Raw genomic sequence first — 27,000 nt, 5'->3', positions numbered from 1 at the left:
CAAAAGTCCGTTGAAAAAGAGAAATCAGTCACTCTTTGCTGAACTAACAAACATGGCATGCTATTTTTTTAACTCGATTACACTAAACCAAGTTTTAGAGTGGCTGGTACAAACAAAAAAGTTAAATTAAGGGTTATCGTAACACAATAACAACAACATATTAAGAATGTGTCTTCTATTTGATCAAAAATTTTAATGTTTCTGAAATTATGGCATAACATTAAAGAATATGTGTGATGATCGCAATTAGGAGCTTTAAACATTTTAGAGGGCTAGAATATGGGAAACACTAGTTTCGATTTTTGAAGTCCTATTGGATAACATTTTAAACCTAAAAACTATGAATTTTTATTCGTTAAACCATTAATTACAAAAATGTATTAACAGACACCAAATGCTATTTTTTGCGCACTTTTGTCATTGAGTGTATGTACCCTGCAAACATTTTCTATCGACAGTGTATTGAAGTAGTTTCGCCTATAGGCCGGTATGCACCTCTAGCGAAATTTTCGGTAGCAAAAATTTATTTAAGTCTACAACAAAAAAACAGGGCTGTGTACACAAATTATAAACCAGCTAATCGCTTTTAAAAATTGTTAATATATGTTCCAAACATTCCTCAAATAAATTGTTTATTATTTACAGACCTTTTAAAACTTTTACGCACACAATGATTGTAATAAATTAAATGTTTGCTGCCAAAACATGCTTTTGACAACCCTGTTATTTTCATTAGAGGTGCGTACCAGCTTACGAAATTGAACGCTACCGAAAATTTCGTTAGCATAAATAGCAATGCATTTCTTATGGGAATGAAATTTTTCGCTAGAGGTGCATACCGGCCTTATAGAAATAAAACGTTGACTGAAAGAAATTTTGAAAAATACGATTTTATTTTATAATACGATTTTATATAAAATTCGCTATGTCGATGTATGGAGTCTATAATTAGATTTGTGATCGCTGTTAGATTCGAATTTGTTTCGAAACGGAAACACCCCACGCGATAGTTGTCTTTATTGTTGTTGTGCTTGAGATTTTACTACCAGAAAACTTCCTGGCGATCCGAAGTAGTGACATTTGAGCAAAAGACTATAAAACAATCACCCAAATGCTTGCATGGTATGTTCATGTTTGGACAGATTTCATACAATGGGCACCAAATAACACGATAGCAATTTTAACCAAGAGATGGTAACACTATTTGGTTTTGCCGATGTAAACATTGGTCCTGTTACATTGTTGACAAGATTTTACATTCTTTTCTGAGTTTCTTAGAAGTGCTGTTTTGCAATCTAAGATATAATCGTGTTAATCATTTTAAGAAAATGAATTGTAAGGAATTGTATGCAATACGAGAATGGGCACCATTAACAGATGTTCTTGATCGCATACCCACTCGTATTAATCGAGGACTCTTTCCGGCAGATCTTAATATCACAAGTATAGATGTCGTGGATGACTTTATTGCTTTGGGAAGTGACGCAGGAATTGTATTTTGGTATAATCGTTTCACGGGTCAAATACAAAAGTTAAAAGCTGAGGTAAGTTGATTTCTTTTTTTAAGGAGCGGTTATTCCCTCTATGACTCACATTAGTTGGTTGAGGGTGGAATTTTTAATTGTTTATATGCTTATTTTTAGAGCACGGCAAGAATTACTTGCGTGAAAATTGTCAATTCCGTTGAATATATGGTAGCGGCTGGTAGTTCGAGTGGACAGGTTAGTATATTCCAAATACAAAAGGAATTACCAGCAGATTTAAATTTGGTGGCGCCATGTACAAAATCGAAGCCCATAGAAAGGTATACAATACGAGATTTGCATCAGAGTTCCGTAAGCTGTTGTGAGTGGTCGAAAAATGGCATGAAACTTTATTCGGGAGATCGTCAAGGAGTGGTGGTATTGACGGAGCTGGATTACCAGTCGGTAAAGTATTTGAAATGTGATTCTCAAGCTCTGTATATTATTTGGTTTATATTTAGCACATAAGCAAATCAGTGGAAATCCTTAGTGAGGCTTATGAAATTGTACAACTAAGTGCCCATCAACGTTTTCTCTTGGTCTCTACACTTTATCGTTCCGTTATCTGTACACACGAATCTGGTAATTGGATAGTGAAACAAATTGGAAAAAAGGATCGTAAACAACTCGTAGATTGTGGGGGAACATTTTTCAAACATTCCTCTAAACCACAAATGGTTTGTGGTCGCCCAGCTTTACGTTTTTGGTTGGCGGATGTGAATGGTAATGTTGAGAAGACAATATTATTCCGAGAAGCAATAACAAAAAGTCCAACATGGGAAATCCCTATTTTAAATCCCAAAATGTCTATGCCCAAACGAAGCAAGCCAATGACAAATTCCTTTCACTCTGAAGAATTGCCCGCCGTGGGATATTCAAAGAATTTTCGTAATATTTATTGTTACGCTGGTCAAGATTCTTTGATAGTAACACATGATGAATGCTCCCTGTATATTTTGAACTTGGAACGACTGAAAGTGGAAGCTGTAGCTAAGGGATTTCGTAAGATCATAGATTTTTGTGTATGCAACAAAGAAATATTTGTTTTGGAGGGAGAAAGGTCCCTTCTACGTTTGGCTCCTATGCCTGAGAAACCAAATAAAACATGTAAGTTGACTGAGGGATATGTTTTTTTTTTGGTTTATTTAAAATCAAATTTTTTTAGCTAAAATCATATATAATCCGATTCTTCCACCCCCGGTGCCTCTACTGGGCTCTGCTTATGGTTCATTTGAGGCCCCATGTGAGCCAGAAGAACATCAATCAGTTGCCGAAGAATGTTTTGAATTGCCACCAATCGAAACGCTAGATTTAGACATACCCATTGAACTTGCTGTGGAGTCTTCAAAGGCTGAACAAAATCGTCGTCTTGAGGTATTCAAAGAAATATCCGAAATGGATTTCGATGATCATATACTACATCATAGTGGGATTTTGGTGAAATCTACTACAAGGAAAAAACGCCACAAAAGTCGTGAAAATCATAAAACCGAAGGTATTGTTGAAATAGGTCATATTGTAGAGACAGATAAAGATAAATCATTGGAATATACAACGGAGGCCACACTCATGGAAGCAAGTTATTGTGGGAATAATTCCAATACTGATTGGTATGTTTTATGGATATTGAATAATTTGTATGTGTCAAAGTTCATTGTAACAATTTTTATTCTCCTTAGCAATGAACCAATGAGTTTACATTTAAAGGAAGCCTATAGTAAACATTTGCCCACTACTTTAAGCCCAACAACTCTAAAACAAACAATAACGGAGAAGGCTAAAAGTTTGGCGGAGGAATTAAATTTACCAGAAGTTAGTTTACAACCCATAACCGATGAAGAGTTGCGCATTTCAAAATATTTAGCACAACCACCAGCACCTCAGCCACCATTTATACCTTCTCCCTTGGACTCGGTATATCCAACGGATAATGATTTCAAAGATACCAGTATACAAACAAGTCCTAAGAAAATTTACTTTATTGAGGATACTGTTGCCGATTATACTGCTGGTTTACCCATCGAAGATATGTGTCTTTCTTTAAGGTCTACACATTTATTAGAAACAAATACCATGATGGCAAACTCTTGTGACATAGTAGAAGATAACGAAGAAAAACCAACAACTGCTAAACCATTAACATTTATAAATGCCCAATTGGAAGCAGAGGAAATCGGTAGTTTTCTATTGGATTTCAATAAAGCCAAAGATCCTCTTATGACGACAGCATCAACTTCTAGAAATAAATCGGAAAATGAATCTTCAAATGGTTCCTCAAGTGAATGGGAATTCTTAGACAATTGAAAACAATATCATCTTAAAATAGGATATATTCTCATAAAATAATATTAATTGTTTGTTCACGATTGTCTCACGACGAATGAGTTGTCAAATGTCACTCATTGTTACTTGTTACAAACAATCGTCTCTTTAATCACTGTTATTTCGGCATGCGATAGCAAATCCAAAAGAATGAATTCGTGAACGAATTTTTGGAGCAGACGTTAATGTATAGCATTTTCACTCAAATTAAATATTAATTTTTTTTTACATTTCAAATGAATCTTTTTTTAAATCAAATGAATACCATTTCAAACCAAATCAAATCATTTTTCAAATCATTTGAAATATTTTTCAAATCAAATGAAAACTATTCCAAAGCAAATTAATCTTTTCCAATTTAATTGATGTATTCATCTTTGACTCAGTTTTATATTTTATTCTATCTACTAACCTTTTTAGAAACTATTGGCATATATATTTTTTTAAAATTAAATGTGTTACAAAATATTTAGTTAAAACAATTTTTCCACGTGTGATCAGGGTACAGTTATTAGGATTGTCGTGACAATCAGAAATACTCGCTTGGATGGCTATTTTTTATCCCGCTTAGCTATGAATCGTTTCCTGAGTCATCCTTCTTTTCACATTATGGTTTAGTTCGTACCAAAGAAATTGAAGCATAGAGCAATTTTTAATATACATAAAAAAACTGTTATCTTTACAAATAAAATTAAAAAGAAACGTAAATTCGTAGGCATAGATTATATATATATCTCCTACATGATTTTATTTAATTTGAAAAAAGTTTCACGGCAATTGCAAAAGGTTTTATTTATTTGATTTGAAAAATATTCCATAAGATTTTAAAAATATTTCGTTTGTTATGAAAAAGGTTTCATTTGAAGTGGAAATGCTATATATTAATTTTTTTAGTTTCAATTCGATCGATATCTTAATTTTTCAAAAAGTGTACTTCTTGATTTTTGAAAAATTCGAAAATCGACTTTTCGGTTTCCGGAAAAGACGGAAAATGACTTTCCATTTTTTGATATTCCCAGTGATTATTTAATGTATTTGTAAACCTATGGTATTGAATCGTAGATTGTTGTTTCGCTAACAATAATTTGTGTATAGACCATACAAGTTATGGTGTTCTGTTTAAAAATATATATTAAGTATAGACATTTCCATTTTTTTAATATCATTGAAAAAATCCATTTGTTGTACTACCATTGATGATTTGACATGATAACAACCTTCTCATTTCAAGCTGAGGAAAACAAATTCCAAGGATCTTATTGTCTTTCACCTCTTATTGCCAACATAGTAGTATGAAAAACATTGCAATTGGGCAAATTTCTTGGCGAAAATAATTCACCAGCGAATAAAATTCACTGTTTTGAGAACCATGCTTTTGTTCCAGACACAGATATAGCTGGCCTAGATTTACAGTCATTGTTGCAGCCGGCCAATATGTCCACAGGCATTATGGAAGTCTGTACCCGCCTTGCTAATTACGCCTGAAATACACAAAGAAGCCATTTGAAGAACTTTATACAAAATCGTCGACTGTTGGAGTACTATTGGCCACCAAATCAAAACACCATATATCATTATAAGTCCAACCGCTTTCGAATACAATTTTTGGTTTTAGTCCCCACTTTTTTGTGCTATTACATTTTTGCACGAGTACAAGGCTAATGTCCTGGTTTTCCTTACAAAAAAAAACTCTGATTCAATCAAGAAATTAAGTGATCCAATTAAGTTTTTAATTGAAATTCCATTAATCAGGAAAACAATAGTATCAATCACACACACTCAATTAGAAATTAATATTATACTAGACTAAAAAATTGGTTGGTTTTTTTCGAAACGTTAAATTAATTTTTTAATTGGTTCAGTTAAAAATGTTAATTTTTCAATTAATTTTTTTAAATGGGTTAATCAATTATTTATTTATTAATAATTACTTATCCTTTAGATGAAGTAATTTTCTTGTAATTTTCATAGGATTTAGCGTTTTTATTTTTTTAATTTTTAATGATTCTCGTATGCATATATTAGAAACTAACAATTTCTGAGCAGAATTTTCCATTACATGTTTTTTGTTTCGAATTAGTTTTTAATTGGGATAATTAGCATTTTAAGGTGTGTACTAAAATCACTTTACTTTCGCGATTACTTTTCCTGAAATAATCAAAATTATACATGAAAGCAAATATATTCCCGTAAAGTCATGCCGAAATCTATAGGAACAAGAAATTGCTCATAAATTGAGTTAATTTATCTGCTTTATATTGAATTGTTTTAATAAAGTAACCGCGAAAATTTCAACTCGAAAAGCGAACATAGTACTTACCTTTAATTAAAAAGTAAAAATTTCCAATATTTTTCTTAATAGACTTTATTATTTAATTTCATTATAAAGCTAGTTGTATCAGTTAACTTTTTAATTGATTACGTTTTCAACTTCAATCAAATGTTCAATTGGAAACACTTTGGTGATATTTTTTTCTGTGTTAGGTTAGGTTAGGTATAGTGGCAGTCTGCTATTTTCAGGCTCACTTAGACTATTCAGTCCATTGTGATACCACAGTGGCGAACTTCTAAATGACAAGGGCCCTACTTTTTATAGCCGAGTCCGAACGGCGTTCCACATTGTGGTGAAACCACTTAGAGAAGCTTTGAAACACTCAGAAATGTCACCAGCATTACTGAGAGGGGATAATCCACCGCTGAAAAACTTTTTGGTGTTCGGTCGAAACTGGTGTTGAACCCACGATCCTATGTATGCAACAAGGGCATGCTAACCATTGCACCACGGTGGCTCCTTTTTTTTCTATGTACCCTTTCTTAAGTATTACGTAATTTAAATTTTTTTAATATTGTAATATTATATATTATTGCACTATTTCTTTTCGAACGGATCATTACAAGCAAATTGAAAATATTTATCGACTAAAATTTACCCACCATCGTTATCGAATATTAGAAGTGGATTTGTTTTTTTTTTATTTTTCTTTATGTTGTTTTATTATTCAAATTTTATAAATCACACTTGTATACATTTTCCATTTATACATACTTATACCTATATAGATATTGCAGATATTTTTTTATAATTATATTAATTAGGTGCTTTTTCAGTATTCGAATATTTATATATCACATTTAAATGATATCTATTAATCGTGCTCTATAACTTTAACTGTTGATATTATTTAATATATTAATTATCATATATAAATTATAAACATATATTACATTTATTTTTCTGTGCATATTTTGTTTAATATTATTTACATATTCTTCTATATACAAGAAAATATTACGAGGATATACTACATACAAACATTTAATAAAGAAATAATGATAAATTCATCTATAGATGTGCATATCGCTTATCTGCAAGAGAGTATAATAAAGCTTTTAATGTATTATGGAGAGAATTTGTTTTAATAAAAAAAATCTATAGAATATGGAATTTGGGATATAAATTTGTTGTAAGTTGTTGTAATTTGTCTAAGATTGGAACATTAGACATACTACACTTGCTGAAAAGTAAGTAGTTTGCTGAACATTTCTACTAATCCATAATTAGCTGAAAAAACTACAATGACAAAAAATACCAATTTAGCTAATTTTTTTGATGAATAAAACTTTTTTAATGTACATGAATATTCTTCACTCACACTTCTCATATACAAAAAAATTACAGAAAACTTCAAGCTTACTTTTACCATAGAAATTCCTTTGATTAAATGTCAATAAATTGTTTTGCATATGGGCATAAAATAGTAAAATTTAAAAATGTGTAACATTCGTAACCCAACATTGAGTCAATGAAACTGCACAAGCGAAAATATCATTTCAATAAAATTAACAGTATGATAAAAATTGTGCAATATATATTTTTTTCTTTATTCCACTTGATTACAACGTCAAAGATTATAAAAAATTTCACATTGTGAAATTATGAGTTAGAGATTTTTCTTCCAACTTTTCAATTGGTTCAGTTATCAATGAAAGTGAGACGAACTTCCTGTAAGTGATGAAAGCACTGCAAGCTTACATAACTAAGTTCAAATGTAGTTTTGATTTTAATAGAAATTACGATTATGTTATTCTCACACATTCATCCAAGAATATAATTGGATACAGTTCGATTGCATACGAATAAAGTTGTTGATTATATGTTTTTTTCCTGCCTTCGCCATATGAATATTTGCTTAGAAGTGACTTCGATTCTTGCTAACCCTCATATCTATATTGAGAGTCTAAGGGAAAGTAAACCAAACAGAATATAGGCATGTGAAATTTTTAAAAATATAATTTTGACAAAATTTTCTATGGAAATAAAATTTTGACAAAATTTTCTATGGAAATAAAATTTTTACAAAATTTTCTATATAAATACAATTTTGCCAATATTTTCTATAGAAAAAAAATGTTGACAATATTTTCTATAGAAAAAAATGGTTTGAAAAAATTTTGTATAGAAGTAACATTTTGACTAAATTTTCTATAGAAATTAAATTTTGACAAAATTTTCTATAGAAATAAAATTTTTCTATAGAAATAAAATTTTGACAGAATTTTTTATTATTATTCAACTGCGTGCAATATTTTTGGAATTTCTGTATCCAGTAATGTCCACTGTTTGGGGCATGTATTCGCCAAGTGACGCTGTTGTTGAACTAACTCCATCCTATTTTGATCGGCTTGTGGTTCAAGATGATGCCATTTGGGTACTAAAGGGTTAAGTTAAACTGGATGCCTTAGATGCAAAGCAAGGCTGCTGACTGTGATGACAAAAATGGCTATGGAAATACAATTTTGACAAAAATTTCTATAGAAATAAAATTTTGACAAAATTTTCTATAAAAATAAAATGTTGACAAAACTTTCTATAAAAATAAAATTTTGACAAAATATTCTATAGAAAATAAAATCTTGATAAAATTTTCTATGAAAAATAAAATTTTGAGAAATTATTCGATAGAAATAAAATTTTGAGAAATTATTCTATAGATATAAAATTTTGACAAAATTTACTATAGAAATAACGGCTGCTGACTGTGATGACAAAAATGGCTATGGAAATACAATTTTGACAAAAATTTCTATAGAAATAAAATTTTGACAAAATTTTCTATAAAAATAAAATGTTGACAAAATTTTCTATAAAAATAAAATTTTGACAAAATATTCTATAGAAAATAAAATCTTGATAAAATTTTCTATGAAAAATAAAATTTTGAGAAATTATTCGATAGAAATAAAATTTTGAGAAATTATTCTATAGATATAAAATTTTGACAACTTTTTCTATAGAATTAAAATTTTGACAAAATTTACTATAGAAATAACGTTTTGACAAAATTTACTATAGCAATAAAATTTTAACAAATTTTTCTATAGAAACAAAAATTTTCGACAAAATTCAATATAGAATTAAAATTGTGAGAAAATTTTCTATATAAATAAAATTTTGACGAAATTTCCCCTCTAGGAATAAAATGTTGAAAATTTTTTTTCTAGAAATAAAATGTTGACAAAAAGGAATACAATTTTGACAAAAATTTCTATAGGAATACAATTTTGACAAAATTTTCTCTAGGAAAAAAAAATTTACTATAGAAATAACGTTTTGACAAAATTTACTATATCAATAAAATTTTAACAAATTTTTCTATAGAAACAAAATTTTTCGACAAAATTCTCTATAGAAGTAAAAATATATGGAAATAAAATTTTGAATAAATTTTCTATGAAAAAAAATTTTTTGACAAAAATGGCTATGGAAATAAAATTTTTTTATATGAAAAAAATTTTAACAATATATTCTATAGAAATAAAATTTTGACAAAATTTTCTATGAAAAATAAAATTTTGACAAAAAATTAAAATTTGTAGAAATAATTCTATTGACATTAAATTTTGAGAAATTATTCTATAGAAATACAATTTTGACAACTTTTTCTATAGAATTAAAATTTTGACAAAATTTTCTATAGAATTAAAATTTTGACAAAATTTTCTATAGAATTAAAATTTTAAAAAAAAATTTCAATAGAAACAAAATTTTGACAAACTTTTCTATAGCAATAAAATTTTAACAAATTTTTCTATAGAAACAAAATTTTGACAAAATCCTCTATAGAATTAAAATTTTCTATACAAATAAAAATTTGACGAACTTTTCTCTAGGTTGAAAAAATTTTCACTAGAAATAAAATGTTGACAAAAAGGAATACAATTTTGACAAAATTTTCTATAGGAATACAATTTTGACAAAATTTTATCTAGGAATAAATCTTTGAGAAAATTTTCTATAGAAATAAAATTTTGACAAAATTTTCGATAAAAATAAAATGTTGACAAAATTGTCTATAATAACTAAATTTTGACAAAATATTCTACAGCAATATAGTATTGTAAATTTTTTTCTGTAGAAAATTTGAGCAAAGTTTTATTCTATAATTTTCTATAGAAATAAAATTTCGACAAAATTATATTTCTATAGAAAATTTTATTTATAAAATTTTCTATAGTTAAAAATTTTCCAAGTTTTCTATACAAAAGAATTGACAAAATAAAAATAATGTGAATAGCAAGCCTTCTTACGTCGTTGATAGTTTTATGCCATCAATAACTTGTCGCTCATTTCTCTATAAAATTATGATTGTGCCACAACTGATACTCGCGTCTTTAGTCTTCAATTTCAATCAAATGTTTACTGGAAAGTTTTGTTGCACTTTTTTTGTTAAATGCATCAGATGACAGTCAGTCAGTAACATTGCCACCAAAGAATAAATCAAAATTTAAAACTTTCCATGCAATGGTTCTCAGTATATTGCATTGATATACGTTATTGTAATTTAAGATGTGGGTACTTTTCCTTTGTCGCTTAAACGCATTTGATTTGATTTGCAAAATTGATTACTGTTTGTATGGGACTTTCCCTACAGAATGATAAATCATAACATAGACATTAATTGCTCTATTTATAGCATATTTTAAAATACTATGCGTTTTTATATATAAAAAATACCAAGTATAAAGGGTATACAATACACTGAATAATCTAAGTGAGCCTAAAATATCGTGCTTCATCTATACCTACCAAAGAAATTTTTTATTAGAAACTGCAGCAAATTTTTTATCAGACAAAACAGCTAAAAGTCTGCTGAAAAAGCGAAAACAGTAACTGTTTGCTGAAATAGCAAACATTGTCTGCTATTCGTAACACAATTAAAAAAAATATTTTATAAATATCTATAGTATTTCCCCAAAAATCTGAATATTTGTCATATTCGGTCATAACAGCAAACAAAATGTTTGCTGATCGCATTTGGGTGCTTGTACTGATATTACAGTGCAAAAATACATATATCAAAAACTACTTTTGGTTCTTAAATATGCTTTGGGGAAAGATTTATAACCTTAAAATTTTATAATTTATTGTTCGTTAGACCCTAAAGTAAAAAAATATAACTGCAGACATCGACTGCAGACTTTTTTCTATGAGTGTATGGTCTGCAGTTAATTTCTATACCCGATTTAACTCTATTTGAATTCATGAAAATTAGTTCATTTTCTTAAATTTTTTGCCAAATGTGCGGACATTTAACTTATTTTAGTTATATTTTGCTTCAAATGAGAGAAAAATTATTATTTTTAATAAATTTTCTTCAATTTGATAGAAAGTATTAATTTTACTATATTATATTGCACTTAGTAAAATATTTTACTTTTTCTTTCATTGTTGGTATATTTTTTAGGAGTAAACCCCACCTACAGACCCCCTCAGAATCACTAGGTCAAGCTATGAGCTATAAGTCGTTCCTATGATTTATTAATTCCTTGTTAAAAATTCCCTTATTATACATTTTCATTTAGGGAAATACCCAGGTTCTAGCCCATGAAAACTGTACACACAAACAAACATGTTTACTTGCTGAAACTAAATTAAAAGGTTTGGTGCGCACCCATGACTATCTGTAGGTCAAGATTTAAATTTTTGAAAAAAAAAAATAATTGTTTTGTATACTCGACGGACATTCTAACTATTACCTTAAAGGTACTATTTTTAGCCTTGAAAATTGTTTCCACAAAGGCAATAAGTACATTTCGATTAAGAAAAATACTTTTTCGAAGCCAATTTTGTTCACAATTTCATCAATAGGACTGTTTTCTTTTAGCACTGGATGCAACATTTGTATGGACTATCCAGAACATCGTTGCACTGGTGTTCTATCCAGAACATCTCATCAGTGCAAGTCGCGCCGATATTGCCAGATTGTATTTTGATAAAGTGACGCTTCTTCGATTCACAATAGCAATTTAATGTGACTAATTTATCGAAAAACATGAAATTCAAAGTGGTACAGTGTCATAAATAATCCCAGCAGTAAATATTTATTACTATTTGGGCACTTGATACATTAAGGGCCAGTTTCTCAATGTCTTGTTATTATTTATCGTGTCGATAAAACAGCTGATCCCATACAAAAATTTTACTAACCGGAGGTCTATCCTCCGGTTAAAATTAATCGGAGGATGAGAAACTGGCCGTAAAAATGCAAAATGTCACCTCTTTTCTGTGATTGTTTTTAAACAGCTGATGACAGTGTTGCATATTTTTGGAGATGTCCTGGATAAACGAGTACTCTGTTTTCTTTTAGTCCTTCACGGCTTAGGGTATCCAGTGCTAAAAGAAAACAGCCCTAATGTTATATGATCAATCCTGTTTCAGATACTTTCTCCTTTAAAAGGAATATGGGTTATCGCATCTTTTGATATACATACATCAAATTGCATTCATTCTTCCGATTTATTTCCCCATATCTAAAACACGGCTATGGTCAATATTCATAATGCTAGAGAATTAAACAAAATACTGTGGCGGGAAAATTACATTTCTTTAACACGTATATTTCACATTGGCTATCTCACATATGCTCTCTCTCACTCTCTTTTTTTACTCTTCATTCAAAATTAACCGGCATTTTGCACAAAAACACAAATACTCGTATTGATTTGGGGGATGAAAGAACAACAATTATGAGAGGAGAGACCAAATTCCAACAACAATAATAATAATCAACTTGCGGGTGGTGATAGAGGAAAGTATTGTACAACAACAACAACACAGCATTTCAAAAGTAAAAGAAAACAATCACCATACACATATTGTGTTGGTTTTAGTTGAGAGATTTGGTGAATGAGTGGTGTGTTCCCTGAACAAATCATCTAGAATATTTTTTAAGCATAAATAGTGGTGTATGGATTCCAGACAAGTAACTACTTGGCAGTCATCGAAGCCGTGAACATCTCAACCATATAATAAGCCAGGGAAAGGTGCAAAGTGGTCTTAAAATCTATAATAGAAACGGTCTGTGAAAAAAGGAAAATACAAAGTTAAATAACTGAAGAAATAAATATTTAAAAAGGCGTAAAACGCAAACGTGGAAATTAAATTACCTGTATAGATACCTATATTGTATTGATCAGAACGAAGATTTTTATAATTAATCGGTATATTTCGACGCGCTGTAACAAAAAATTAATTCGGAAATATTAGTTTCTTGGAAGTATTATTGTTTTTTAATTGTAACTCATTGAAATTGTAAAAAATGAAACCTGTCGTTACTGAAACTTTGGAAGTTATATCTCCAAATGTACAAATTACCGAGGATTATATTGAAACGGATTATGCCTATCAGACATCAAATGTCAAACGTTTGGCAAATGGCAAAATTCAGGTAAGAATACAATGAACAGGACATCCTAATAGATGTGTTATGAAATACAGTGAAATCTCTCAAACTTGAATACTCTTGAAAACGGACACCTCTAAAATGTGGACAATATTCGTGAGACATTTGCTGTATTGTCACATTAACATAGAATTAACTTCTCATAGTGATCACCTCCCAAATGTGTAGGGGATTCAGATACACTTTGAATATAAATAATTTTCAAAAATTATACATTTTTAAATTGCAAAAAAAAATATTAATTACCGACCACAGGGTAAATGACACGAAGTGATACCTATTCAAAGGAACATATTTTTTGCATGATTATTTTTTATTGATTCAATTGATAAACATGAGGGATAGTAATCAAAATTTCTGAATCCTTTCCCTTTAGTCTCGACCAGGGATGGAAACTACAATTTTTAAGAAAGTACAAAAACGGTATCTTCTTGAGCGAAAAAGTACTTTTTACTAAATTTCAACAAAAAATTCATTGGAAGATTATTGTCAAGAGCTTTTTCTTTTTCTTACAAAGACTACCGTAGTATAGTAAAAATAAAAAATGTATAAATAAAAAATAAAAATAAAATTTTCACAAAATTTTCTATAGAAATAAAATTTTGACAAAATTTTCTATAGAAATAAAATTTTGACAAAATTCTCTATAGAAATAAAATTTTGACAAAATATTCTATAGAAATAAAATTTTGACAAAATTATCTATAGAAATATAATTTTGACAAAATTTTCTATAGAAATAAAATTTTGACCAAATTTTCTATAGAAATAAAATTTTGACTAAATTTTCTATAGAAATAAAATTTTGACAAAATTTTCTATAGAAATAAAATTTTGACAAAATTTTCTATAGAAATAAAATTTTGACAAAATTGTCTATAGAAATAAAATTTTGACAAAATTTTCAATAGAAATAAAATTTTGATACAATTTTCAATAGAATACAATTTTGACAAAATTTTCTATAGAAATAAAATTTAAAAAAAAAAAAATTTCTATAGAAATAAAATTTTGATACAATTTTCAATAGAATAAAATTTTGACAAAATTTTCTATAGAAATAAAATTTTGACAAAAATTTCTATAGAAATAAAATTTTGATATAATTTTCAATAGAATAAAATTTTTACAAAATTTTCAATAGAAATAAAATTTTGACAAAATTTTGTAAAAGACCATTAGTAAATAAGTTTGTTAAAGACTTTCTCAAAATATTAAAATATTTTGTCAAAACTATTATGGTACAACTGTATACACAAAAGGTACTAAATCATTCTCGGCGGTACTACGGTACTGACCAAGGTGAAAAAGTATTGAAAAAAGTACTATAGTACTGCATTTTCCATCCCTGGTCTCGACTAACGCTCCGGGACGCTAGAAAAAGATAGTGCACGCGTGGAATCTGCCAGTATTTTAATTCTTATCCGTGCATATTTCTTTCAAAATGAATATTTTCTTTAGTGAATTGATTGCTTGGATTTCGTTGAATAATTTATTTGTAAGCTGGTGCAAAGTTGATTTAGAGATTTTTCGGGAATTTATAACTCCATCTAGAAATAAAGAAGATCATATTTTCTAACCTTTATGAGGTCTGAGAACTGGAAATAGAAGTTGTGGGCCTGATCTTCGATATTTTTACGAAACATTCTTCATAACAACAACGAAATTTTCATTGATTGTGAAACATTTTACGAATATCGAAAATACTGCGAAATATTCTACATAAAATTTTTCATTCTGATTTACTGCACCAACTACACTGTTAGAAAAATATGTTTTTCATATGTTTCGATATAAACAAAATGTGTTTCGGGCACAATTTTTAAACACAATATATTTAAGTGCAAACATGTAATGTTCTCAAACTAACACTAAATGTTTGGAACACATATGTTAATATGTTAGAATATATTATGTTTGGGGCATGCATGTTTCATAAAAATTATATGTGTGAATGTAAACATATATAAATTTACAAATTTCGAGTAAACATATGTTGTGATATTTTATTCAGAGAGCGACAGAGAGAGAGAGAGAGTATAGATAAAGAAATAGAGATAAAAACCGGGAGGGTTGATGAAAGATATCAAATTAACACAGCGAGAGAATCGAAAGAGAGCAATTTCTGTGAAACCGCTTATATGTTGTTTCGGAAACTGCTTTATGATAAGGCCAAAAATTGTATACGCTTAAGTCTAAATATTATTTAATTTAAGTCTAAATATTATTTAATTTGTGTATATTATAAAATTATTTATGTATGTTTATACTCGACCCCACGTTCTTCCTTTGTTAGAGTTTTTGAATTCCTTCCAAAATATCAAACTTTTATACCAAAACCAGTTTTTTATTGCAAAATTGTTATTTTTGCAATAAAAAAATTATATTTTATCCAAAAGCTCAGTCCATTTCGTTTATATCAAGCACTGTTTCTGACTGTAAATCTTTAATAACCCACATTTCGAAGTTTCATTATAAAAATTTATAGTATAAATATAAATATGAAAATTAAAAAAAAAACAATTGGTGTTTGATCGGAGCAGGGATTGAACCCACGACCCTTTGCATGTACGGCAGACATGCTAACCACTGCTCCACGTTGCCAACACATGTATGTTTCTGTTAAATAATGTTATGTTTGCATGGGCTCGTGGGCGCTGCAAACTATGCTATATAAATGTAACTTATAACGATAATTGTCTTCTGGTGACTATAACAGCTACGTAGCTCAGTGGTAGTGTGTTGGCTTACAAACTGTATGGTCCTCGGTTCGATTCTCCGTCCAGGCGAAAGGTAAAATTTAAAAAAATTATAAAATTGAATAATTTCTTCAACATTATTTGTATTACAGAAAAAGGTGCCAAGAACTAAAAAATTTCGTGGAATAAGCACAATCTTCTTTGGGGAAAATTCTTCCAAGCATATAATATTTTTGGGCTCAAAATGCTTCCTAACATATAATATTTTCTCATATAACAAACATATTAATGTTTCGGCAGTATCCAATAATATATGTGCTTCCTGCAAAATATGTTTGGAACATATGTTAGAGAGGCGATTTTTTTGAGGGTGTACATACAGTGCAAAATACAGTGAACCCAACATGAGAGAAAATTTTAACTAAAGTTCTAATGAGTAAATATTTTATAACAAAAATTATTGAACATAAAATTGCGAAATATTAGGACGGATGAATTGAAAATAATGAAAACAAATAGATCTCAAGCTTGGCAAAATAAAGAATTTTATTTAAACTGAAAAAGATCGAATAAGAAACAAAATAAATCAAAACAAAAAATTTCTATAAAAAATTGTATAAAAATTTTTGTCAAAATTTTATTTCTTTAGAAAATTTTGTCAAAATTTTATTTCTATAGAAAATGTTGTAAATTTTTTTTCTATAGAAAATTTTGTCAAAAATTTATTTCTATAGAAAATTTTGTCAAAATTGTATTTCTATAGAAAATTTTGTCATTTTTTTTTCTATAGAAAATTTTGTCAAAATTTTTTTTCTATAGAAAATTTTGTCAACATTTTATTTCTATAGAAAATTTTGTCAATTTTTTTTTCTATAGAAAATTTTTTCAAAATTGTATTTCTATAGAAATTTTTGTCAAAATTGTATTTCTATAGAATTTTTTTTTCAAAATTTTATTTCTATAGAAAATTTTGCCAATATTTTATTGTGTATTTGCCAATATTATATAGTGGACAAGAGCCAGACTGTCAGTATTAGTCTGTCTATGTAGGAGGTAAAATAAACTAATTGAAAATGCGAAACTGAACATGTTACTAGCCTTTCAAATAAAATTATGAACAAGGATACCAATCACTGGTAACATATTTTAATACCAAGCGCTATTTTTCTATCAGTGTAGTATTTACGAGTACCAAAAATGTTTAAGCTATATCGTATTTGCTTTTATCATTTTTTTCCTATCCGTGTAGACAAAGCCAATACCAGGTATAATTTATGTTTATTTATATTTCGCTTATATAAACTACTGTTCACGCGTAGAATGATAAATAGAGAATATTCCAGAGCATTATATTACATCGCAAAAGAAAGTGAAAACAAAGAAAAAACCGGGATACATGTTACCGCTTTCATCCATTAGTAATTAAATTCCAATGCATATTATAATTTTCTCTCCTTACGTTACTCTCAATTCTACTTTAATCACGCACATGCGTTATGAACAAATCGTACGATTGATAGTAGTACTCGTTAACAACAACATTGCGAAAAAAGAGCCGAAGAGCCCCCCACACACCCACTCAACACAATTGATTGCATTTTACAATAACAGAACAACATGTAATTGTATCTCTCATCATTCATTCTCACACACCCCCTACTTGTGTGTGGTGGATATGTAGTCTCGTATCTATCGTATTATGGTTCATGTTCAAGGTTATATAACAATTCCAGAGAGTGTTACTAGGTCTGGGTTGAGGTTGTCATACGTTCGTTCACACTTGTTGGTGTCAGCTATTTTCCATTTTACCACTTGTTAGAACTTATATACATACAGAGACAATATAATGATGTTATCTATTTACATAGAGGAATATATTCTTATATCGACAGTGGTTACTAATTGGGTTGGCAAGCTTTGGTGAAGTGTTCGTTATTATGAATATGAAAGTAGGTGGGGGGAAATTTTAAATATTTTGCAAGACTTAAAGCCATATAAGAAAATTTACACCACAAACAAATACATTGACACATTCATGTATGAATATTTATGAAGAATATTCTTTAGATGATAATGATACTATCGAAAATGACGGTGACGGTGGATTTCATGTTTATTTTATTATTTAATACCCGCCAAAAACACGAAAAATATGGTCAATTGTTCATAAGAACTAGGTGAGAGATAATATTTTGAAATTAAATTTTTGCGTATATAAATTACGTATTTTAGGGAAATTTTCACAATACTTATTTTAATGCTGCAGAGAAGTAATTTCCCCATTGGACATGCCCTTTAGAAAGTAACAAAGATTTCCAATTGTATTTAAGAAAAATTAAGAATTTTTAGCCAAGATCATTTGGTTATGAGAATTTTAACGTCATCAACTTACAATGGATTTTGTCAAAATTTTATTTCTATATAACATTTTGTTTAAAATGTACTTCTATATATAAAATTTTATTTCTATAGAAAATTTTCTCAAAATTTTATTTCTATAGAAAATTTTCTCACATTTTTTGTTTTGTAGAAAATTTTCTCAAAATTTTATTTCTGTAGAAAATTTTCTCAAAATTTTATTTGTATAGAAAATTTTGTCAAAATTTTATTTCCATAGAAAATTTGGTCAAAAATGTACTTCTATATAAATTTTTTTCAAAAAGTTATTTCTATAGAAAATTTTGTCAAAATTTTATTTCTATAGAAACTTTTCTCAAAATGTTATTTCTATAGAAAATCTTGTCAAAATTCTATTTCTATAGAAAATCTTGTCAAAATTCTATTTCTATAGAAAATTTTGTTAAAATTTTTATTTCTATAGAAAATTTTGTCAAAATTTTATTTCTATAGAAAATTTTTGCAAAATTTTTTTTCTATAGAAAATTTTGAGAAAAATGTACTTCTATATAAAATTTTCTCAAAATTTTATTTTTGTAGAAAATTTTGTCAAAATTTCAGCTTAAAACCATACATTGACTAAACTACAAGTGTAGCTTAACCAACAGAGGAAAAGAATGTTTGTCAAATTTATTTGGGCAAAGCCCTATAGACTGCAAGATGGTTGGATGGACGCACGTTTCGGAATTACCACATTTCTCATCAGCATCCTCTACTTGCAGCAAAACTATCAACCAATTATCAGAATAAATTCAAGCAGTTCATTAAACCCAACAATGAACCACACTTGAACGTTCCGAAAAAAGGTTTTGTATGATAGAATTGAATTCGATAGAATAGAATTCGAAACAAATATATCTCTTTTCCTACGCCACTGTCAAATCATCGATTTGAGTGCAGTTTATTTCTTTAGAAAATGTTGTCAAAATATTATTTCTATACAAAATTTTGGCAAAATTTTATTTCTATAGAAAATTTTGCCAAAATTTTATTTCTACAGAAAGTTTTGTCATAAATTTTGTTCTATAGAAAATTTTGTCAAAATTTTATTTCTATAGAAAATTTTGTCAAAATTTTATTTCTATAGAAAATTTTGTCAAAATTTTATTTCTATAGAAAATTTTCTGAAATTTTATTTTTATAAAAAATTTTGTTAAAATTTTATTTTTTAGAAAATTTTGTCAAAATTTTATTTCTATTTTCTCAAAATTTTATTTCTATAGAAAATTTTCTCAAAATTTTATTTCTACAGACAATTTTTTCCAAAATTTTATTTCTATAGAAAATTTTGTCAAAGTTTTAATTTCTATAGAACATTTTGCCAAAATTTTATTTCTATATAAAATTTTGTTAAAAATTGTATTTCTATAGAAAATTTTGTCAAAATTTTATTTCTATAGAAAATTTTGTCAAAATTTTATTTCTGTAGAAAATTTTGTGAAAATTTTATTTCTATGGAAAATTTTGTCAAAATTGTTTTTCTATAGAAAATGTCCCAATTTTATTTCTCTAGAAAATTTTGTCAAAATTTCACTTCTATAGGAAATTTTGTCGAAATTTTTTTCTATAAGAAATTGTGTCAAAATTTTATTTCTATAGAACATTTTCTCAAAATTTTATTTCTATAGAACATTTTCTCAAAATTTTATTTCTATAGAAAATTTTGTGAAATTTTTATTTCTATAGAAAATTTTGTCAAATTTTTATTTCTATATAAAATTTTCCCAAAATTTTATTTCAATAGAAAATTTTCTCAAAATTTTACTTCTACTGAAAACTTCGTCAAAATTTTTACTTCTATGGATTATTTTGTGCTGGTTTTACTTCTATAGAAAATTTTGTCAACTTTTATGTGGGTTAATTCCCCCACTTACAATTTAGCTCTTGGTAATGCTGCAGAGAAGTAATTTCTCTATTGGACATGCCCTTTTGAATGTAACCAAGATTTCCAATAGTAATATGTTACCAAATTTTAGCGAAGATCATTTGGTAATGAGAGTTTTTGCTGGGTGTACACTAATTTAAATAAATTCTATGAGTAGAATTTTTAAATGTACTCCTAGTGTCAGATACGAGTTCTTAAAAGTAGCTACTATTTAAATATGCGTTGAATATTAAACAATCATTGACATATGCTTGCTTGGATCTCTAATCGGTATCACATATTCAAAAATTCATATAAGTAGTTCAACGAACTCTGACAAATAGTGCTTGGTAATGTATTTACATTATTAATATGGGTGTGATGAAGATGTAACCTTCTTAGTGACCCAATTTTTATTGTTTATTTAATATTCGTAGATAATATAGTGCCAGAAAGTAAAGTGTATTTACACTAGACATTTTTTTGTAAGAAATTCTTGGCACTTTTAAGTCTAGACAAAAGGTAGTAATATCGAGCAAACGTGAATGAATTTTGCTTCCAAATATTTAAATTATTAAAAAATATTAAAAAAAAAATATATATATATATATGGTAGTTTCAATTAGTAAAACTTGGTGTAATTTTCAACAGAAGCCCATCAAAAATCAAAACATATTTTTGGGAGAATCTTCGATATCTGTTTTTCGATTTTCTCGGATTTGCTGCACAGTGTTCTGACATATATGTTACAAAAGTTATGTCCCATACAAACAGAATAGAAAACACAGAAAACAAATGAAAACATTCAATTAAAAATTTAATTTAATTTTTTAATTGACATTGGTGATTGATACTATGATTTATTTGAAATGTGAAGACATCTGGGATTTCTTTAGAAAACCAACGTATTTTATTTGACATCTTGGACGAATACTATATTGGAAGTGTTCAGGTCACAAAATAAAAATTTTTGGGTTTTTAAATTTATTTCTTGCTCTAATTTTATAGCTTGTTTTATGGGAAAAAATCGTATAGGATAAGTTGGGGCCCTGCGCCTTCAATGGTCTGAAAGTCTTAGCTGCTAATTCTCCATCTTCTCTTACTCGTAAAGGGTGGTACGGTCAAAATTTGGTCAATATAAACCTGACGTATTTCTTTCAATTTTGCATTTAAAAAACCTGAACACCCCTCATTTTGAAGGTGTGTGTGTGTAGAATGTTGCTCCTATTTTGATTTTGGAATTCACTCTTCAGTTGTCAAAATGCCGTCCACTCGCACGCAAAGCTGGCAAAATCGCTAAAACTTGTCAAATCAACCGTTACAAATGTAATTAAAGTGTTTGGGGAACGTTTGTCGACAGCCAGGAAGTCTGGATCGGGGAGAAATCGAAAACCGGAAGCCGCTGAGACGACAAAGAGAGTTGCCGGTAGTTTCAAGCGAAACCCTAATCTCTCTCTCCGAGATGCCGCAAATAAGCTGGGTGTATCGTCTACAACCGTGCATCGAGCCAAAAAACGAGCTGGACTATCGACTTACAAGAAGGTAGTGACTCCAAATCGCGATGATAAACAAAATACCACGGCCAATCCCGTAGGCTGTACACGACGATGCTGACGAAGTTTGACTGCGTGGTAATGGACGACGAAACCTACGTAAAAAGCCGACTACAAGCAGCTTCCTGGACAGGAGTTTTATACGGCAAAAGGAAGGGGAAAGGTAGCAGATATTTTCAAGCACATAAAACTGTCAAAGTTCGCAAAGAAATATCTGGTTTGGCAAGCCATCTGTACCTGTGGCTTGAAAAGCAGCATTTTCATAGCTTCCGGGACTGTCAACCAAGAAATTTACGTGAAAAAGTGGTTGAATAAATGTCTGCTGCCTTTCCTGAAGAAACACGGTTGTTCCGTACTGTTTTGGCATCTTGCCATTACGGTAAAAAGGCCATGGAGTGGTACGCCGCCAACAACGTGCAGGTGGTTCTCAAGGACAAGAACCCTCCCAACACGCCAAAGCTCCGCCCAATTGAGAAATACTGGGCTATTGTCAAGCGGAACCTAAAGAAGACCAAAAAAAAAAGGCTAAGAACGAGCAGCAGTTCAAGGTAAACTGGCTTTCTGCGGCGAAGAAGGTGGACAAGGTGGCTGTACCAAATCTGATGGCAGGTGTCAAGCGTGAGGCCCGGCAATTCGGATTTGGAAAAGCGAAAGCTTAACTGAATATTTTTCCTGAATTTTATACTAATTGAACTTGAAAAAGAAATTTAATTTGATTTTTTATATAAACGATTTCACCGATTTACACGCGTTTTGCCTTGACCAAATTTTGACCGTATCACCCTTTATCTGTTGTTTTCCTATACCAAAAAAAAAACCAAAACATTGTAATTTCGAAAAATTCACAAAATTTTAAATAAGTTATTTTCTAATTCAAAATCCAATATCACATAAACAAATACAAAAATAAATAGAATTTTTTAAATTTATTTCTTGTCTCTAATTGCGTCTTATTGTTAGTTTCTTTTGTGGAACCAAAGTTGTATAGGACAATTCGGGGCCCAACGTTTTAATCATCTCCCCTTCGCTGTTGTTTTTGGCCCTATACGAAAAATCAAAACATTCGCTGCGTCGAAGAATTCACAATAGTTCAATAAATTATTTTCTAATTCACAATAGATTTGAAGATGTATAGATTTTAGGAACTAAATCTTAAAACATTGACAGGTCTTTATACTCAAAGTACTAATTCACTTAAACACACAAAAATAAAGAGAATATCTATCAAGAATTTGCTTTTATTTTGAACAAAGTGTTTGATTTCATCAATAGCAATTTATAATTAAAATTGTCGAATGATATGTCTAAAAATTATATTCTATTGGTGTGTATTGGAACACGTAAGTTTTTTCGATGAGACATAGTCGATCAGGCAATATGGAAAGAACCGCAAACGATTAAAATAAAATAGATAAAATATACGTGAATGTATTTCGATGGCATGATTTTTTTTTGTCTACGCAAAACCTGGAAAATAACTAATTTTGATAATAAATCCAACACATATCTGTGTTGAGTGGTTGGAGGAAATATATGCCGATAGCCATCTGGATTGGTATGCTAGGGAATGTATCAGACGACACGAGACTTTAATATTAACAATAGAGGACATAGGTTTTTTAGATAATATGTTTATGTAGTGTGGTATTTTTTTTTTTTTGTTGCCAAGTGAAATATCAATATGTGCTTTGAAATATTAATTAAATTTCTTTTAGTGTATAATTAGAATTCTAAATAGTTCTATTTTGTTTTATCTTCCAGGTGTTTCCTGAAACATCAAATTTGAAGATCCGCACCGATAGACGTGTTCCCAAATTGGGATTGATGTTAGTTGGTTGGGGAGGTAACAATGGTTCAACTTTAACGGCTGCCTTGGAAGCCAATCGCCGTCAATTGCAATGGCGTAAACGTACCGGTGTCCAAAAAGCCAATTGGTTTGGTTCCATTACCCAGGCATCTACCATTCTTATAGGATCCGATGAAGAAGGCAAAGATGTTTATGCACCCATGAAAGATTTGGTACCCATGGTTAATCCAGACGATATTATTGTTGATGGATGGGATATAAGCTCAATGAACATTGGTGATTCGATGAAACGAGCTCAGGTATTGGATGTAGAATTACAGGATCAATTATATGCTGATTTAAGTGCCATGAAACCCAGACCTTCAATTTATGATGCAGATTTCATAGCGGCTAACCAATCGGATCGTGCTGATAATTTAATTAAGGGTACCAAAGTGGAACAATATGAGCAAATACGTAAAGATATACAAGATTTTAGGGGCAAACATAATCTGGATTCTGTTATCATCTTATGGACTGCCAATACTGAACGCTTTAGTGATGTCAAACCTGGTTTAAATATGACCAAAGAGGAATTGGAAGCTTCTTTGAAGGCCAACAAATCGGAAATTTCTCCTTCCACCATATTTGCCATGGCCAGTATTGCCGAAGGTTGTACCTATATTAATGGGTCACCACAGAATACCTTTGTCCCTGGCTTAATTGAATTGGCCGAGCACAAGGGAGTATTTATAGCCGGTGATGATTTCAAATCGGGTCAAACTAAATTGAAATCGGTCTTAGTAGATTTCCTAGTGGGAGCTGGAATCAAGCCTGTCTCGATTGTAAGCTATAATCATTTGGGTAACAATGATGGCAAGAATCTTTCCGCCCCTCAACAATTCAGATCAAAGGAGGTGAGATCATAAACTGGTTACAATTTTAATGAGATTGAAAACTGGAAGATTTTTTTAACTTTAATTTCAGATCTCTAAGAGTAACGTTGTCGATGACATGGTAGAATCCAACAACATTCTATATGGCCCCAAGGAACATCCCGATCATGTAGTAGTCATTAAATATGTCCCCTATGTAGGTGACAGCAAACGGGCTATGGATGAGTACACATCGGAAATTATGATGGGCGGTCACAATACCCTTGTCATTCACAATACTTGTGAGGATTCATTGCTGGCCTCTCCATTGATTTTGGATTTAGTTATATTGGGAGAATTCTGCTCACGTATACAGATTAAGGATAATACTAATGCTTCATCGACATGGGTTACCTTCAAGCCAGTGCTATCTTTACTGAGTTATTTGTGTAAAGCTCCCCTGGTGCCACATGGCTCTCAAGTGGTTAATTCTCTATTCCGTCAGAGGGCGGCTATTGAAAATATTTTGCGTGGTTGTATAGGTTTACCACCAAATTCCCATATGACATTAGAACAAAGAGTAAGTTCGCCCATAAAAATAATTTTAGTTCAAATCTAAGTTTGTTTTTTTTTCGTTAACAGTTTGATTTCACAAGCATTACAAATGAACCACCAACCAAGAAACTAAAAACAGCAGCATGTGGAAAAGCAATCATAGCTAATGGTAAAAAGGAAACTAATGGCCATACAAATGGTGTTACGAACGGTGTACATTAGTCTGTTCCATTGGACTTGTATGTTCTTGTTTCAACCACTTATTAAACATATAAAATATTTTTGTAGAAATTAAGTAATTCCAAGTTATGAGATAGCAGTTTTCAAAAACAAACAAAAAAATATCAAGCACTATGTTTCCCGCCTTCAATTCAAGAGAGTATTTGAAAGATGTAAGCCTGTGAACACAACCATGACAACTCTGAAATCAAATAGCTATTTAGCGCCCTCTAGTGAAGCGTAGCTAAATAAAATCCGTTATTATTAAAGTGTTGCCACACAAACAAAACTCATCAAAGTGTTACTGTGTGTTACCACGAGTAAATTATATCACATGTAAATAAAGCAATAACTACGTGTTTTTACTAAATTGAAATGTGAAAACGCTACCAGTATATTGACATAAACAACGTGTGGAGGGGAGTAAAGAGAACATTTTCATGGACGAGATTTTTGTATTCGTGCATCATTAGTTGTCATAGATTTGTTTACAAATAATTGATTGGAGAAAATTGTTGTATGATTTTATAGATTTTATAACCCATCCTATATCCCATTGTACCTAAGATTAAGGAAAAGAAAGAAACCTTTTGTATCCATATTGTAAACATTTGTTGTGTATAGCCGTGTTTTGTATTTCGTTATACATTTAAGAAATGAATTGCAAACAAGATCAATATGATCTAAAGGTACTAACATTTTTTTAAGACCTCTCTCAATTGGTACCTCCAAAATATATATAAGTTTTTTTTCTTTATTTTTCATAAGTTTTATTAAATTGTATGTAACATATAATTGTATTCCATTTTATGATACATTTTATTATATCTATATATGTATTTTGATTTTTTTTTTGTATTTGCAAAATAAATGAGATAATTTCAGTGTTATATATATTTGCAGTGTATATTGAATTTCTGTATAGCACAGTTCAGGTATTTCCATTATCAGATGGCGTTTGATAGTTTAGGCCACAAGGGATCCTTAAGGCCTTTACTATCACCATAGGGTAATGTAGAATATTTTTGTTTAATCTTTTCGCAGAGTGATCCGTTTATGTTCATCATTAGCTATCCGAAGCTAAAGGCTGGCGTAACTCGGTTTGACTCAGCGACGAGCGGCACGTGTTAACGTCGTTTAATCGGGCTCAAATTTTGGCTATCCCAATATCTGGAAAGGGGAATCGTTTTGTGGGGTTAAGGCGAACAAGATTCCGACATTTTTTTTTGCCCCATATAAGTTGCGGTCACTCTACTATCCATACTCATGCATGTTTTGGGATACCTTTCTGTAATTCGTATTATTGTTTTTACTGGACTAGGCTAGGTTATGTATAATGACAGCTTGTTTTTGCATGGTCACTTAGACTATTATGTCCATTGCGATACCACAGTGAGTGCTGCCCGATTCCATATTTAGGTCAATGACAAGAGATCTCCTTAAGTTAGGTTAGGTTAGGTGGCA

The 27,000-nt window shown here is 29.7% G+C and overlaps 2 protein-coding genes across 2 annotated transcripts; both read left to right on the top strand.

Moving 5' to 3' along the window:
* The first annotated feature begins 1,218 nt into the window (after positions 1-1,218).
* LOC142238963 (WD repeat-containing protein CG11141) lies at positions 1,219-6,754 on the top strand. Its single transcript, XM_075310725.1, has 5 exons — positions 1,219-1,544; positions 1,644-1,928; positions 1,985-2,630; positions 2,689-3,133; positions 3,203-6,754. Exons 1-5 carry the CDS (start codon positions 1,329-1,331, stop codon positions 3,825-3,827), a joined length of 2,217 nt encoding a protein of 738 aa, XP_075166840.1. The 5' UTR covers positions 1,219-1,328; the 3' UTR covers positions 3,828-6,754.
* A 6,346-nt stretch (positions 6,755-13,100) lies between these two features.
* Positions 13,101-26,432, top strand: Inos (Inositol-3-phosphate synthase). Its single transcript, XM_075308747.1, has 4 exons — positions 13,101-13,573; positions 23,863-24,804; positions 24,875-25,342; positions 25,405-26,432. The coding sequence occupies exons 1-4, from the start codon at positions 13,445-13,447 to the stop codon at positions 25,537-25,539; spliced, it is 1,674 nt and encodes a 557-aa protein (XP_075164862.1). The 5' UTR covers positions 13,101-13,444; the 3' UTR covers positions 25,540-26,432.
* Positions 26,433-27,000: the final 568 nt, after the last annotated feature.

Source organism: Haematobia irritans, chromosome 5 (genome assembly GCF_050003625.1).
Source record: "Haematobia irritans isolate KBUSLIRL chromosome 5, ASM5000362v1, whole genome shotgun sequence".
Lineage (NCBI taxonomy): Eukaryota > Metazoa > Arthropoda > Insecta > Diptera > Muscidae > Haematobia > Haematobia irritans.
The sequence above is the reverse complement of the archived record's forward strand: the minus strand, read 5'-3'. Positions and strand labels throughout refer to the sequence as shown.